The sequence below is a fragment of the Acanthopagrus latus genome, chromosome 10 (assembly GCF_904848185.1).
Source record: "Acanthopagrus latus isolate v.2019 chromosome 10, fAcaLat1.1, whole genome shotgun sequence".
Taxonomy (NCBI): domain Eukaryota; kingdom Metazoa; phylum Chordata; class Actinopteri; order Spariformes; family Sparidae; genus Acanthopagrus; species Acanthopagrus latus.
Window position 1 is genome coordinate 10,652,615 of NC_051048.1, and position 17,527 is coordinate 10,670,141.

The 17,527-nt window shown below is 41.7% G+C and overlaps 2 protein-coding genes across 13 annotated transcripts in view; both read right to left on the reverse strand.

Moving 5' to 3' along the window:
* The window catches only part of afap1 (actin filament associated protein 1), an 87,491-nt gene extending 78,378 nt beyond the window's left edge, over nt 1–9,113 (reverse strand). Inside the window, exon 1 of the mRNA XM_037112896.1 lies at nt 9,013–9,113. Within this exon, the coding sequence (XP_036968791.1) occupies nt 9,013–9,031 (19 nt within the window). The 5' untranslated portion in view covers nt 9,032–9,113. The remainder of the gene's footprint in view (nt 1–9,012) is intronic.
* Nucleotides 9,114–13,309: 4,196 nt separating this feature from the next.
* Nucleotides 13,310–17,527, reverse strand: part of ablim2 (actin binding LIM protein family, member 2) — a 94,517-nt gene continuing 90,299 nt past the window's right edge. For all 12 annotated transcript variants that reach the window (XM_037112556.1, XM_037112560.1, XM_037112558.1 and 9 more), the window contains one exon: nt 13,310–15,042. In XM_037112556.1, the coding sequence (XP_036968451.1) occupies nt 14,929–15,042 (114 nt within the window). In that variant the 3' untranslated portion in view covers nt 13,310–14,928. The remainder of the gene's footprint in view (nt 15,043–17,527) is intronic.

Below are 17,527 nucleotides of genomic sequence, written 5' to 3' on the forward strand. Positions count from 1 at the left end.
TCCTAGGGAAAAGTACCTCCTACAACCCCTCATCAAAAGACATGTACTGTCCCTTTAACCATAATTTGCCATTAATGACATGTAAGGAAACCGCAGCAATGTTGGGCAAATTAATGGACACTGGACCCCTGATGGAATTGTGTAAACATATATACTGTCTGATTGTGGTGTATGGTGGCCTGCCATGGGAGGAAGGGAAATTCTGCAGCGCTTGAAGAGGAGTGACTGTGGATTGAGATCCAAGTCATTTGGTGACTCAGTGGGTCAGCTGGGGTAACAGGGTGGGCTTGTGGTCACAGATGCTGGCTGATTCAATGCAATTATTATGAAAGAAAAATGACCTAATAGGAGTCGCTGTCTGGGTTCATGGCGTCACCATATGCAGTGGACACCAGACGAGCTCAATTTGTGCTAACGACATGACAAACAGACCTCATCTGAGTCAAAGTCACAGAAGAGAAGAACGTATCGCCCGTACTGAGGGGCTAAAATCTTGTTCGATTAGATTTCCACGATGGCGCAAGTCTTTGTTGCTGGCTCTCTGTCATGCAACTCCAAAGCTTCTATAGTGAGTAAAACATCCTCCCAATAAACTTGACTCAGCCTATCATCTGTGAACCATTTAGCAAAGTGCAACTAGCCTTTAACGGGAGCTGGGTGCCTCATTCAGATGACTGTCGCCCTTACGACTGCTCCCTTAAGGTAGGTGAGGCTGAAACTCCATCCGCTTCTCCTTAAACGCGTCCACATTGGAGCAAACCCAAGCCGCACAACGTCTCTCTGTTTACCTTTTCTTGGGCGTTGTGATAGCGATATATCGCTCCTTCTCTTCCATCTCTCTATATCCATCTCATCATCCCTCATTTGCAATCGCTACCACGTGCGGGATGCTCATGGTCTGTTTTTTTTTGGGTGTCTGTGGATGTGCGAGACCAGATTTGGTAGATTTCCATCTCTTATCATCATTTACCACCCTTGTATTTACTTTTAACGGAACTCAGAGAGCAGATGAGATGCCGAGATGAGAAACAAAGAGCTGGAGAGGTCTAAAATGATTCATGGACACTGAAAAGTCACTGAATTCATTATTTATACCAAAATATTGGTAAGTGCAGCTTTAAATGTAATTAGTCAGAGTTATGACCAAGGTACAGTATGAGCGTGACAAAAATCTTTTTATATATTTTATAGGAATATAAACTTGCTAGGGTTCTCTGCTGGGCAAACTGTGTAACTGCCACACTGTACTTTTTCGGTACAATAAATCCAAATATTATACCATAAAAGACTTAACAGACAAGGCTGAGGTGAAACAGAAAGCAGAGGTGAAGAGAAGGCAAACGGAGCGAGAGGCTTAGTAAGGAAGTAATGCGAGTCTGTTGGGATTTTTGATGGACGTGTTTTATAGAGTGGATGAGAAAGACAGGAAAGGCGAGACAAAGGCCTCTCCTGTGCCCCAACCTCGCTGAACCGAGTGCGAAGAACTGACTGCACAACAACAAGCTCACACTCCCTCAGACTGCGGATCACAACACCGGGGGTTCATCTGTTGAATTGAACCTCCGCTGTGCTTTATTCCTCACATTTGCTTTTCTTTTTAGAATACTTGCCCTGCATCAAAGTCTGGGAGATATAGGATACTTCAATTGGAGAACACACTGCTGAGGGAGGGCGCCCCATTCTTCAACCAGCATTTGCCGCAAGTCGGCCAACGTGGTTGTGTTGGTCACTCTGGCATGAACAGCACGCCCAAGCTGATCCCCCGAGTGTTCAGTGGGGTTGAGGTCACGACTGCTGGCAGGCCATTCCATCCTCTCCACTCCCAAATTCTGGAGGTAGTCTTTGAGAAACCCTGATCTGTGTGTGACCAGGCTGGTGACCAGAATGAGTAGGTGGTGCCAGGCTCATCCAAATGCATGTTCCTTACAAATGGGTCCAAACAAGGGACTTCCACCAGTTTGAGTCAACCAAAATTCAAAGTTGACTTATTTTTAATGTAACTACATATCTTATGTACCCATATTAAAGCCCAAACTAGATTTTTTTCCTAAACCTAACTGAGCCCTTTTGGTCCCTAAACTTAACCACACCAAGACAATGTTAAGAGTTCAAAGCTCATGAGTAATGTTCGTCAGCAAGCTTTATTTTGAAAGTCTAACCACACATCGCATATTTATTATTGCTAACTTGACTGCATAGCCTAGCATGTGGAAAACTGATGGTAAAGATCACTGACCAAGTTGCTGTATTTGACAATTACCTCCCTGTTCCGTTCTTTCAAAACTCGCAGAATTACTGTCAATGAATTGAAGTGGAGTAAATCAAACAAAAAAACAATTCTTAAGACATTCTCATCAGCCCTAGCTGCACTTGGTAGCTGTGTTTAGTGCCCACCCAACCTCTAAGACGGGTAATATGGTTCACATTATACCTGCAAAAGTTCAAATGCGACAATTCAATGAAAATGTCCTTTCATAAAAGAATTACGCAACACAACACACCTAACATGCAAAGAGGGAACTGAGAAGACTGCCACACTCTGAAAGACTTTCTTCAAACCTCTGTACTGTACTTGTCACTCAGCAACAACTTGTAACCTTATATTCCTGACCTCTCTAATCGCTTCTGTCTTGTTGTAGCGGTGCAGGATCACAGCGAGTGTCAAGTGCCACAACACACTCCAATCTCACAAAAAAGCCACACACACACACACACACAAAAAAAACCGACAGATGATTCAATTACAGAGGTTTAATTTGTGTTTTTTCACTCTGCATTTTTAGATGATTTCACTCCTTCATCGCTAGCTTTTAGGAGCCAGTTCTATCATGTTATTTTTGCCTGAGGGGTAAATGAGGGCTGGAATTATCTGTAGGGTCTGTGTGTGTAAATACTTAAGACTGCATGACCCATTAAAACCAGACACTGAAACTACAGATGGGACATAATAATGTATCAGATATGCTGACAGAGACTGCATGCTGCTGGATTCATAGAGGAGAAACACTTATCTCGTCATCTAACTTCTTGCATAAAAAGAACATAGTTGTAGTGCTTTGATTGGCCAGTAATAAAATGAAGTTACTTCTTTCCTTTCATTTTCTATCCTTTTAAAATGACTGTAGCATATTCCAGTGTCATGTGTTATCAGTCATTTAACAGTCTGTATCACTGCTTGTGCCCCTGAGAGCAGCACAGAGTGTGAGGTTATGAAAGGCGATGATGGTTTGCTGAACCTGTATTGACAGAGGCTGAACTATCCAAACACATTAGCTGTAAGCTGTAGACGCAGGCCATGTCCCAACTTGAAGTTCAGCCGCTTGGCTTCGTCGCTCAGGCATTGCAATCACGGATTTCGTGTCTGTCTCCTCACAAGCACCGGCAGGCCGAAAGAGAGAGAGATCAGGACAGACCTGGGCAGGCAGACAGATGTGTTCTCCAGATTTACTTCAGCCCAAAATACCTTGTTAAGCTTATTATGGAGCCCTAACCTGTTATTTTCAACCACCTTGGGCAGACAGTCCTACAAAGACCTCTATCGGGACACCATTCAACTTTGTAACCTAATTCCGAGAGCAGACAATTCTCAGAGTCTATTCCATTCAACATTCACAGATTTTTTGGGGGGGGTTGTATTTCAGTTAGGGTTGGACGATCATCAGTATTTACAGTTTTTACTGTCATCACTGTGTGATTTTCAGATACAATTTTAATGTATATAAGATGGTTATAACCATATAACATCAACCACGAGTTGTCCGAAATCACACATTTTGTTAGAGACCCATTCAGACTCACTACATGGAAAACCATGGAAGTGATCAACATCACTGTGTGCGGCAGTCTGTGCAATAGTCAATAGTCAATAGTCAATAGGCGAGATGATCATAATAGGGCACAAAGCTGAATGTGAAAATTTAGTTTAAAATGTCTGACAGGCATTCATAGACACACACACACACACACAATGCCACAAGCAGTGTGAACACGTACATGTATCCACACACACTCCAGACCAAATATTTCATCTTTTTTTTTTCTTTACCTGCAGGCAAACACCTGGACTTGACGGGGTAAAGGGAGGTTTGCACACACTCACACGCAGCTGGAGAGAGAGAGAGAGAGAGAGAGAGAGAGAGAGAGAGAGAGAGAGAGAGAGAGAGAGACACACACACAGACAGTGTGGCTGGGAATGTTGGCCTAAAGCATGGCACAGTGGGATCCAGATACTGTATGAGGAAGAGCAAGGAGACAAAAGGAAAGCTGAAGAGCAAAGAACGGCCGGTGGAGGAGGAAAGACAAAGAAAGAGCAGGGAAGTAAGGTGGAGCAGACAAAGGGAGGAGATGAACAAAAGGGAGGACAAAGGAAAGGACTGAAAAAATGGTGAGGGGAGGAAAAACCCAAGAAACACAGCATAGAAATGTTTGAGTGAAAACAGAAATGCCAGTAATTCAAAAATTACACCAGGGATAACACTTGGGTATGACAGAATGATGATTATGATATTTCCAGCAGAACCTGAAGGCAGCAGTTCCACACTAGTGACAGGGGGGCTGTAACTGAGCACATCACGGGCTATCCTGAGAGGGGGTCTGTGTATCAAATCTCGGCTCACACTGTTACCATGGCATCTCAACACACACACACACACACACACACACACTGGACCCAGATGTCCAATAGTGATGAGGTCATCAGCAGGACCAACAGTATTGACAAGGCTGGAAAAATGGAGCCAGCTGCTCAGAAAAGTTGGCGCTCATGTCATGTATAGCGAACGCCTGAGTGTACAAATGGCATGAAATAGTTCTGAAGTACTGAGAATTTCATCACGATAGTGATCGTATCAGTCAAATTCGTATTTGTACCTTTTCTGTTATTATTCAACAGTACAAAATAAAGGTTTTCACCATGTTAAGTGATGTTCAAGTTGGGGAGGATTTGAAGAGGGAAATAATGCAGTGTTAGTGTTTTGTGGAAGAACAGAGTACATCACTAATCCCAATTTATTCCAGTTACTGTAAGGATTGGAAAAACGTATCATGGGATACAAACTCTCCACTGAAGCTTCAGTCCAGCCCGTTTTTGTTAACTGTATTGCTGTGAGCGCCGCTCTCCTCTCTGCCTACAGGTTACATTGTTGGCTCAGACCTCCATCCTTTCTACAAAACAGCAGGATGTATATAATTTGTTTGCCAGCTATTGTCCATTGTCATGTAGTGGCTGGTGGTGGTAAATACTGGCCCTAACTTCCAAGCAACCGAGGAAATACCGAGCCTCAGGCACATACACACACACACACACACTAGCGCACTTACAAGGGGTAAAAATAAAAGACAAAAGCTGTGCAAGTAAGTATAAAGAGTTCCTGGAATTCAAATTCTGGACAGACCCAGGTCAGCAGCGGCATTAAAAGTCGAGACAATGGCACATAAAGATACTGGAAAGTGTTCCACAAAACAAATCAGTGGCTTACTCAGCAATTTGTGTAGGCTTATGTAAGGTCTGCATGTCTTTCGAGCCGGGTACTCAACTTTAATGCCATGTTTTTCATTACCGAAATGTGTTTGTAACACTGAGTGTGGTTGTTTTAAATGGAGATGTTGGTCAAACCTAGTTGGTATTATTTACTGGTTGGCTCATTTACTGGCCGCAGTAGTCAGTGTTACTGGATTTACACGCACGGTGTTCGGTTATTCACTGATTACTTGCACATTACTTACCACCACCCCAACCGCTGTATTACTTTTAATAGCGATGAATTTCTGTGCAGACATTTGTTGTCAATGCGAAAAACAAAAGTACCTTTTTGGCTGCACCCCCAGTACTAACATAGAACCTGATAACGTTAATGATGTTAAAGAAGTGGTTTACCTCACTGAGAAGTTGGCGGTGCGTAGCCTTCCTCCTCCTTGTTTCATTGCTCCAACAAACTGAATAAAACTACGCCCTGTTACATTTCAAATTAATCTGCTATCAATAAATGCCAAAATGACCGCTGTTTTGCAATGTAGACACATTGAGAATGGTGGTGAGTGCTTAACTAACTGGACAAATACAATTTCTTGTAACTATTTTATAAAAGTTATGCTTAATGCAGATAGCGTATTTTCTTGTGAAATGTACAGCGCAATCAGTAACAATTCACAAGTTTGGGAAATATGTGTCATTGTGTACGATGGAGTATTAGGGCCATACTAAGAGGAAAAAAAGAAAAGAAATTACGAGAATAAAGTCGTAATGTTACAAGAATAAAATCATAATAATACGAGAAAAAAAGTCGTAATGTTACGTGAATCAAGCCGGAATAATACAAGAATAATGTAATATTATCACAAGAAAAGGAAAACAACAAGAAAAAGGTTGTTTTAATGAGAAAAGCTTCGATAGAGAACTGACGTGGCCAGACACAGTCGTTTGCACAATCGCTTCAAAGTCCTGATACAGACGATAATTTGATGCTGATGTGCCAAAAGATTAAGTATTTCCTTATTTGTGAAACCGATAACAAAGTATAACTTCAAGATGCTCGACATTCCTCATTTTAATGCAGGGGGAAGACTGCTCTGTCTTGTAAGAGTTCTCATAAAATTACTACTTTATTCTCGTAATATTATGACTTTATTCTTAGAATATTCTGACTTTTTTCTTGTAATATGACTTTATTCTTAGAATATTCTGACTTTTTTCTTGTAATATTATGACTTTATTCTTAGAATATTCTGACTTTTTTCTTGTAATATTATGACTTTATTCTTAGAATATTCTGACGTTTTTCTTGTAATATTATGACTTTATTCTTAGAATATTCTGACGTTTTTCTTGTAATATTATGACTTTATTCTCGTAATATTATGGCTTCCCATATCATTCCCATAACGCCTCCCAAAACTTTCTCCAAGAATTTTGTGTCTTCCTTCCATCTTGTATTCTCGACGCCCCTAACGCTACAATTATAATAATGTGGCACACTTTCTGGCAGTCCCTTGTCAGAGATGTACATGCCATACCAGAGCATTACACACAAAAAGTAACAACAGAAGTTATGTAAAGGATAAAAAGGACAGCTTAAGAGAGAATTAAAAATCCGGACCACATTCACATTTCCACAAACCAGGCCAGATGCTGCATAAAGTGCACACGAGTGCCGGACTGTAAGTTTAGAAATGTGACAAAAACTGTCAGACACAGCCCTGTTTGAAACATGCCGACGTCTTTCCCCTTTGGTGAGACAGATACTTCCAGATTCCACAATGATTCAATCACTCACATGAAAATGATTTCAGCTGAAAGTCATAAAAGAGGCTAAATGCTGCGGGCTGGCTTCATCAGAAGTCATTTCCAGTCCCTTAAGGTTCTGATCCTATCAACAGCTCCAGCGTAATTACTGTGAAGCTCATACTGTCGTCTGTCCTGTTGCTCTGTTTTGTTTGATTAATTGGATTTGTCCCAGACCACTGAGCTGGTGGAACATCCCCCCCCATCCACAGTCTGTTGCATTAAATTAGGGCGGGGCGGGGTGACTGCCAGATCAGCTGATGCCTGTGGCTCAAACATTTGGCAACGCTTAAAAAAGTCCTACCATGTTGTCTCAAAATGAAGATGTCCGTAGTTATTAAATTGATAAACAGATTCATGTATCTGACACTTGACAACGTCTTACATTTTCTTGAAGCTGTGTTATTTTACATGTATTTTCAAGTGTTAAAACCTGATGGAAAATAATCGTCCCGTCCGTTAAACTGCTTCCTCTCAATAAGGACCTTGGAAGCTCTTGTCTGGAGGTCATTTCATGGGGAGCTGACAGGGATACAGGCTCCCAGCTGGTCTCCTCCTCCTCCTCCTCCTCCTCCTCCTGCAGGCCGCTGATGCTGGGAGCAAACACCAGCCCGAGGCATCACACACCCTCGGTCTGCCAATTAATCACACTCCTCCCATCCTCCCATCCTCCCTCCTCCTCCTGCTCTCTCTCCTCTCCTACCACATGGTCCGCTCCTTTGTACCTCTTATCCATTCCAAACACTGAAGCACATGTATTCTGCACTATCTCCTACTGACTTCTTATCAGTATACTTAGTCTACTGGATCTGTAAAATCCTTTATGTAAATTCTCATTAAAAAAAAAAAGAAAAAAAAGAAAAAAAGAATACCAATATTATGAGATGTTGTAGTAATGTCGTAACCAAAAGGATGTTATCAGAAATGTTGCAGAAATACGCTGAAGATACAACAACAACAACAACATCAACAACAAAACACCAATAAATATGACACGTTCACTATGAAAGTCACAATAAATGCCAGGAAGACCCTATAACAACCTTAAACAATATCGTTAAGATGTTAAGGAGCGCGATACAAACGCCAAAGTAGCCAACTCAAAGCTGACAATAAACCCCTGTGCATCTTTTACATCTTTCGCTTTGAGGGCCCCGACTCAGTGGAACACTCTGTAGATCTTATCAGTCTCTTAAATCTTATATTATATCAATTTAACTTGTATAACATATTTTGTATATGTGTGTGATGTGCGTTACTGTGTTGTTTGCCAATTTCTGGTTTGTTTGTTTGTTTGTTTTAGTGATGTCCTATAACTATGTGACGTTTTAATGAGGACCTGCCGAGGCACTGCAGGTGTTAGTTAGCTCTAAGCTAACTCTGGTAGAGTGCATTACATGGCAACAGTCAGGTTTAATATTGTACATGCTCCCTCTACCAATAAAAAAATAAATAAATCAATTCAAAACTAAAAAACTAAATAAAAAAATACGTCACTACGGGTGTTTTGTGTAATTGGTGAGCAAGATAGTTGTTGTTGTTGTTGTTGTTGTTCTACATTTAATTTCGACATAAAAACTGTAGCCCCCATCCTCCTCCTCCCATCAGTCACACACTCACACCAAGCTAGCAGCCCCGTGACAACAAGCCAAGCCGACAGCGGGCAGACAAGCGCACAACTCGTGAATGAAAGTCGGCCGGGTGAAAGTGTCTGAAAGCAGCCAGGGACTCACCTTTGTCGTTCTCCTCCATTTTCCCGGTGTTCAAAACAAGTCTTATTCTCAGGCCGGTGACAATGGAAGCAGGGAGGGCGCGTCCGGCAAACCCCCCACGAGCCGACTGACTGACGGCAGCCTCGACCAATCGCAGGCTGCGTCAGAGGAGGCGGGACCTGCGCGCCTCACACACACACACACACACACAGCCATGTGGGACCATGAGTGTCTGCAGACAAATGAAACAGGCTACACTCCAAGGATCAAAAGTGGGCTAAAGTCAATCCTACTAACTTCCCCAAAGAAGTTAGTACACAGTAATTAATAGCCAAAATCCAATATACTGTCAATAAATGTTTGAGAGGTGGAAGTAACAAAAATTGAATACCAAAACTGGAGCTGAAATGCATGTGAATTTGAAAATAGAGTAGGGGGGTAAAGTATACATATATGAAATGAAAAACGGAATGATAAATCATAAAGTGATTTCATTAATAAACAATATGAGCAATATGAACTGATTGGCAATTCAGTTCACCATAAGTATAAACGTGCATATAAATGGAAAGACTTTTTAATATACCACTACTGTTCTTGGTAGCGTTCCACCATGAAATCCACGTCATGGTTACACAGTTTTTGTGTGGAAAGTGCTTGGAAGTCATGTGTTCTTAGTAATTCCTAATAACCTGACAGCAATAATACGTTTCCCTTAAGATTTTTTTTTTTTCTTTTAATGCATAAAAGGTCCTGCTATATAATGCTAACTATCTGAATTACCGCCCTCTTTTTGGGTTCTTAAAAAAAAAAAAAAGGATAAAAACACACTAATATGAGTGAGATTTAATGGGCTACTCCAGAAATGTTTGTATTATGCCTTTATAATGTCAGCCAAATGACAAGCAGTGGTGGAAACAGCACTAAAAATCTGTGCTCAATTACATATTACAATTAAATATTACTCAGTACAAGTGAAACACAAGCAATAATAATATGCTATGCTAATAATAATAATATAACACACTGAAGGAATTTCTTCAAATTTGGTACAAATGTCCACTATGACTCAAGTGTGCACTGATTAGAATCTGGTGGCAAAAGTGTCCTCACAAAACACATTTTTGGCCATTATTCAAATAATTCATACAATAAGTACAATAGCATTTGACATACAAATGAGAAGATGCTGATGTTATGACATATGATATGCAAGAGGTCAAAGGTTAAATGGACTGCCACATCAGAATATCAGGCTAATAACGGAGCCAACATTGGGCGAGCCGGTCTCCTCCGATCTCGGAAGCTTCGCAGTGTTGGGAGGAGGATAAGTGGATGCAGACAATCACTGGACCATATCACATCAATATTAATATATTATTTTGAATTAATATGACTGTCCTTCTTGAACTATATTAAATGAATTAAGCTTGCACTGAACTTTAATCTAGAAAAAAAAAATGCAGATGAAAGGTTTCGACATTCGACCCTTTACTCCGTTTTAAGAGAAGACAGACTTGCAATGGTCAACGCTGAAGCAACAGAGGCATCCTGACTTTTACTGCCTCCATCTCCACGCTAATTTGCAACACAAGCACAAGGCAGGATGTGTAATCTTTCCCTAACCTCAACCACAGTGTTTTAGTATAGCCTGAAACGACAGTACGTGACGCCCATTGTCTAGTAAATGTCATAAAGTGATATTATGAATTCATTCTCAGTATGGCGTAGACCCCTGGAGCTCCCCTTAGGACACGGGGCGCCCGGCTCCGATTTAATTGGATACGAAAAAATTCAATATTAATGGAAATGTGCTTGTTAAAGGGATTAGAGGGGAGGATATGACAGACGTGAAACAAATTAAGTTTTACCAATGGCGAGAATACATAATTAAAGTTAAATAGTCTTCTCCTGGCAGGTTCGCACGCGTTCGTCATTCGTTTTCTACTCATTATTTTAATAACATTCCAGTAAGGTACTTCGTGTCAGCCATTTGGAATACGAATATGCCGATTAAGAGCCGACACATAAAAGTTTACATTTATTACAAGGTGGACTTCAGGTATTTCTTGGAAATGTTCCCAAAAAGCGAGCTGGGGAACAAATGAGCCGATGAGATCCAGCAGGAACGTATCATCACTCTTGACATCTTCAATCAGAGACCGTTTGTTTTTATGTATAATGAATAATTTCATACACAAATACACATTTTGAACTGTTTACGGGCCACAGGACGTACATTCCCTTCACAATAAAATAGGTTTTTGACTTCAGCACGCGCTCTGTATCTGTGAAAGCCTTTATTCAGAGCGCAGAGACGTCACTCTGGCCTCAAGAGGCGGCGGAGAAAACACAAAAACCGAAACTATGAGAACAAATATTGTTTCTCGGCGTGAACCTTACACCGCAGGCTCGGAACAATGTGTGAAAGTGTTCAGTGTTGTTTTCTCTGGGTCGGAGGCCTGTTTGCCTAAAGAGATGAAAGGTCTCTCTGCTTGTGTAATAATCCGGTCTGGGTGGGTTCTTTCCTCCGCTCCTCTACTCAGATGATTCACACTGCAGGCTTCATGCTCAATTTGACATTTCTGCTCATATTAGCATTTTTTTGGATGACTGTTCATCTTTCTTGAACGCAGCCGATACCTTGCGCCCCCACGTATGATGAATCGAACCAGAAAGATGTTACAGCTTCGGGAGTTGTTTCACAATCGGAGCCTTGCAACACCCTGCCCATCAGATCCATGGCCCGTCTACACTGCTGCTGGTAGATGGCTCGACAGTTTTGACAGTGGGTGGTGGCAAACACGTAATATGGATCGCAGATTGGCCAGAAGGAACTAGCACCCAGCAGATTACAATTTCACGTTCACGTTCAACTGCTGACGATTGATTGTCACAACTCGTCTGTACATGCAGTAGACAACGAACATGTTCGAAACAGTTCGGATTACGGTTGCAATCTACAGACTCTAAACTCGAAAGGAAAACCGCGTTGCAGCTCCGGTTGTTCCATCGGTTTTGTAACGATGGGCCACCAAGCTGCTTTTACTCGCCAACGGTAATATACACAGCGGCTTGTCAAATTTGAACATTCACAAGCCATTTGGTCAGTGGACAACAAAGTTAACCCCGCACCGCGGTGCTCAACAAAGGGAACGAAACACGCCAGTATCGCTAAAGATGAACCATCCAGTATTTCTGAATGATTAGTTGTGACTCAAAGGAGGGTGGACTATTAATGTATGCCAAGAGTTCCTCATACTGTGAGTGTGCACAACTATGGCAAGTACTCCATTTATTTCCCCAGGATGGTGAAGGCAAAACGCACCCAGGCCAATCTCACTCCTCATGCCCGAAACCTAACCAAATGTTGAGCATGCAACGAAGGTCCGACACAACACAACGTATTAAGAAAAGTGATACATGTCGTTTGGAGATTCGCTGGCAATGGACCTTTTTCCAGTTGTTCTGATATGAGGATGTGTTGGCAAGTAAGCAATAATAAATACGCAACACCCTTTTGTAAAAGAGGCACCGAAACTATTCGGTTAGATTTAAGAAAAGATCACTGACAGGCTTCATATGGGAGTCGAGTAGCTAACTGAACCCAAACATCTTCCCTAGATGAGTTGTCGCCCTACATTTCTCTTTCGCTCCTGTCATTACATAGATTAACCAGAAAATAAGCACTTGATAATGCACTTTTTTCACCTCAGCAGGGCAAAAAGTTCAACTTTGTTGAACTGGGAACATTGACAACTTCCCTTTTGATTTTTGAGTGAATCTAGGAATCTTTCCAGAAGATTTTTCAAGATGAATTGCTAAAAAAAAAGAGTTAAAATGTGTTCTAGAAATCAGAAAAGTCTGAATTTTGAGCCTTTCTGCCACAGTGTGAATCAATCATTGGTCATAGTTTTTGTTTTGGGAGTTTTTGGAAAACTCAGGCTGATTTTGGCCTTTTTCTACTGCCAGAACCTGACCTCTATAACACTGGCTTATGCTAATGTTTCTTCAGCTGTATAAATTTGACACTGACCCCCCCTCGCCGACGGTTTTCAACACCAGCCACAGCGTTTATATTCAACCTCTTCTCGCCAGTGTTTCGATAACCTTTCCCAGGTATCAGAACAACATAAGTGAGAACTAAAAAAAAAACCACGCACCTATATGTTACACAATTCACACAAATAACTTTTCATGTAACAAACTCAAGCACTCCAATCCGAAGGGGACTCTGTAGTTTGGATAAAGCACTTTAATAGCAGATGAATATTAGAAAGGGGACATGACAACTTTATGACAACAGTTAGTGTGTTACTTACAGGAGCAAAAAAAAAAAAAAAAAAAAAAAAAAAATCATTTGACACTCAGATTCAACTCAAAATTGTATGTTTCACTTCAAAAAGCTCTTCTCGGTGATGCTACTCATTCAACACTATACCCCCCCCTAACGTTTCAAAATGAAATCCCTTCCTCAATTGTTGCAATTAAATAAATAACCTAACACAAGCGCATGTAAGCAGCTGACCAGGCAATTCATTTGAGAAAAAGAATCAATCACTCAAACCACATTAATGATCATGTTTTCATACATTTTTAAACTGAGGCCCGTGGACAAACCCCATTTTCCCACCCTCATGCATGCCTGAAGAGTTATACACCATGGCTTGTATACAGACAAATATATCTGGCATATACCCAGTATATGTTCACATACATCTTACGGTATGTTAGTTGGCGAGTTGATCGGTTTGACGGTCCAGAAAATCATCAAGCAAAGCCGACGGACTTTCAGCTTAAATGTGGAGCCTTTTTTTTTAGTTTTTTTTTTGTTTAACTGTACGCAACAATGCTTCCAAACAACAAACATATAAAGAGTTAAATCTCTATCTGAGAAGATATAATATTGTACTGAGCTGTAGTATTGAGTTATTTTGTTTGTTTTTTTTAAATCAAGCACGAACCCCACTTGTTACGCTTAAGTGCTGCTGCAGGTTTTGTGAAGCTTAAAACAAAGCATGGGCTTTCTTTTTTTTTGTTGCTCTGGTAACAAAATCATGATTTCTCTCAGCCGCGTCTCATGATTGGAGTCAAAAATAGCTTATAAAAATAATTTCTTTTGTTGTTCTTTGATTCGATGTGAGGGACGTCACTCTGCGCGTTTGACACCTTTGCAAAATACCCTGGAAGCCCTCTGTGCTGTATGCTTTCTGCAGGGGGCTTACTCCTATTCCTCAACGCTTCAACAGTGAGCGTGCACAAAGTCAGCGGTCTCGTCTCTGTCCTAAAGTAATGGCGAAGGTGTTAAAAGATGAACTGGCTTTGACAATGTAACAGTCACTTCAGTGCAGGGAAAGAAATGACGGAGAGACAGCGAGAGAATAAAAGGCAGAGCAGCAAACAGATGATATGTAGAGACAGATACACAGTCAAAATGGCAACAGAGAGATGAGCCAAGGTTCGACAAAGTAGAGGAAGGCGCACATAAAAGAGTCTGAACCACAGAAGCCTGTAGGAAGGCCCGCAAAGCTGTTATTTTTGGGGTGTACGGAGGCATCGAGATGGCCGGGGAGGGGAGAGGATGCAGAAAAAAAAAAAACACCACACGGGAGGCGAGGAGCGTCAACACAGGCCATGCAAAACGCAGCTCCTCATCCTCTCCTGTGAGGTCGTCAGTCAAACATTCGGGCCACATCGCATACAAAAAGCTAGAGACGCTGCCTCGACGTTGTGAAAATGTCCCCCCCCCCACCCCGCACAGAGCGCCTCTCTCTCTCCGCAGCGTCGCAGGCAGATGGCATGGCGTTTTACAGGTGGAAAGTAAGGGTATCATGGCGGTGCATATATAGATATTTCTGATGGGTTGGTTTTTCTTCTCTGCCTCCCTCCCGGGGCAGGATGGACGCTTGTTGAGATTTTTTGTGTTTTTTTTCCGGGCTAAAACAGGCGCGCCGCCTTCTTCAGGTCGTTCTTCTTCCAGAGGGCCAGGCGGTCGAACTGCTCCAGGGTCATGCCGAAGACCTGCTTGAAGTCCTCGGGAGATAGATGTCTCTGCAGAGGCGAAAACACAAACGTTTGTTGAAGACGCTGTTCCTCACATAGACAATATCTGTAAACGGCACACACCAAACTACCTTTTTTTCACCACCAACCTAACAATTTCAAACCAAAATTAAAGTGTTGTTTCTTCGCTTTGTTATTCTCATTGGGAGTAAAACTGGTTTAAGGAGTTAAAATACTTGAACCTCCAAACTGTTCTTAATTGAAAAACCCTGGTACAGTTATTTGCTATAAACCTGTCATTACATCAAACACTCCATAAAATAGGCCACCATCTGAATGGATACTGTAAAGAAATGAAAACATGTCAACCATGTACTGATAGATTGCAGTAGATATGATGTAGAAAGGAGGTAATTAATATCAGTAATAAATGTTGGAGAATACAATATCACATTTGGGATCATTCTGATTAATTACTTATGAGGAACAGAAATAAAATAGAGACTACTGTTCGATAAAACCGAAAGAAGAAGTACAGCTTGAAGAAGCAAACTCGCTGTGCTCTCATGTTAAACCACATTTATGTTCACGCTTTCGCACTTAACGTTCGAGTGAACAGAAACTCTTAAGTGCTGCTATGTGTTCAACTTTGTTGGCCGTTAGCTCCCTTACTGGAACACTACGCTGCCCACTTGCCTTGCCTATTGACTTTTCTTAAGCCTTGCGCTGAGTAACCAGCCAGCGATGTCTACAGCAACAGCATGAAAAGATACTTCATTATAGTTGGTGTTTGGCTGAGGATGTTATTTCCTGAGCATCAGTCACACATACCGTGCACACATAAAAACCTCTTTAACCCCAGAGGCATCAAATCTCTGTTCGACCTGACCACATTTTCCAGTCGTCCCCGGCGTGCCATTCCATTGTGTCGTTCCACCAAAAGCCTCCAGAACGGCCTCAATATTCCATGGACTCTCAAAGTCTCCTAAACTCCACCGTAACAGCATTCTTCCTTAGTATATGTCGTCATTTGGATATTCTGATGAAGACGGTGGAGAGTGCTTACCACGAAAAAGTCTTCCGCATGGGAAGTTGGGCATCAAACCTGATGCTAACACCAAACAATGCCTTCTGCCATGTTGTCTTTTTTTTACCATGAAGGTAATTAATTGTTCTTTAGCTCCATTAATTCAAACTTTTACCTAAACCAATGAGATTCCCTCTGCCTCCTCCCACTCCCACTTCCATACTACCACACACAGCGCGTATATAAACCAGTAGCAGCTTCATACTCTCAGATTGCGCAGTCGACATCCATCCAAACCTAACATCGTGTTTGTGTGGACCACATGAGCAGGCATTACATTGCCTTTTGCATTGAGGTTTAACACACCAAGTTGGACCCTCAGAAGTTCATCCAAACAAAACTGTTATCCAAAACCCGGCCTGGCTCGAGTTGCGAACACTCACTAACTCCTCTGTAAATGTCAAAAATATACCATGGAACCAAAACAGGCATGGTATTGATTTAGACCCAGAACAAAAGCATATGCACTTTATTGTAATGCTTTGGCTGTGCTGTGCACAGCAGTTGTGTGTGATCGTGATAGTAAATTAGAGGCAGGCTGTTTGAGTTTGATAGCAAATCACCTGGTTTCCATACCAACCAACAGCGGACGGAATGTGATATTCTCTCTGAAGCAAAAACAGATCCCCTTCAGTTCTTCAGCTGCCAAGCTGACAGAATAACACCACACGAGGATCAAGAAATATTATGCAATATTTAATAAAGTGAAGTTATTGCAAGTGATTGTAAAAAAAAAAACACCATTCATATGGCTTCCTGCCCAATACATTCATTTCATGCATCGGAATCCAAACGTGGTCATGTGTCGGGGCAGACTGACGAGCCTCTAAAGGCTTTTGATGTTCATTTGGCCATTTCAAACAATAGGTGGTCTTCAAAACACATCAGACACTTTTCAGTTTGTCTGGCCCTTTTAGAAATGTTAGCTAAGTGAGCTAAGCAACAATAATAGTGTTGATGAAGTTTCACTAAATTAAATGTTTACCTAAATGTTCTTCGAGTAAGCCGTTTACATGCAACACCTACAGCTGGCTGTTCGGTCTTTTCAGCGTACTGGACAAACGAGACTCCACCAGTGCTGCAGGTTCGGCCACACTGTTGTGTGGAAGGATAGGCAGACACAATCACAGCTGAAGGGTGACATACACACTGACACACAACACGTGTAGACAGAGGAGGATACATGTCAGCACACTGTAGCTTAGACGCTGCCCTCCAGTCCAGTCTCCATGCAAAGGACAAAGGAAAAATATCTTGACTGCAGCTCTGTATGCAACATACAAATGTTGACAGAAATTAATCCAATCTAATCTGTGATATTTCCAAAACTCTCGAGCTATTCCATTATGCACTGTGCACAATAGTTTCCTGGCTGACATCGAGCTCCTCGCAGCAGCCACCGGTTATGGGTCAGAAACATCCCATTTTGGTGGACTCGCCTAGTGG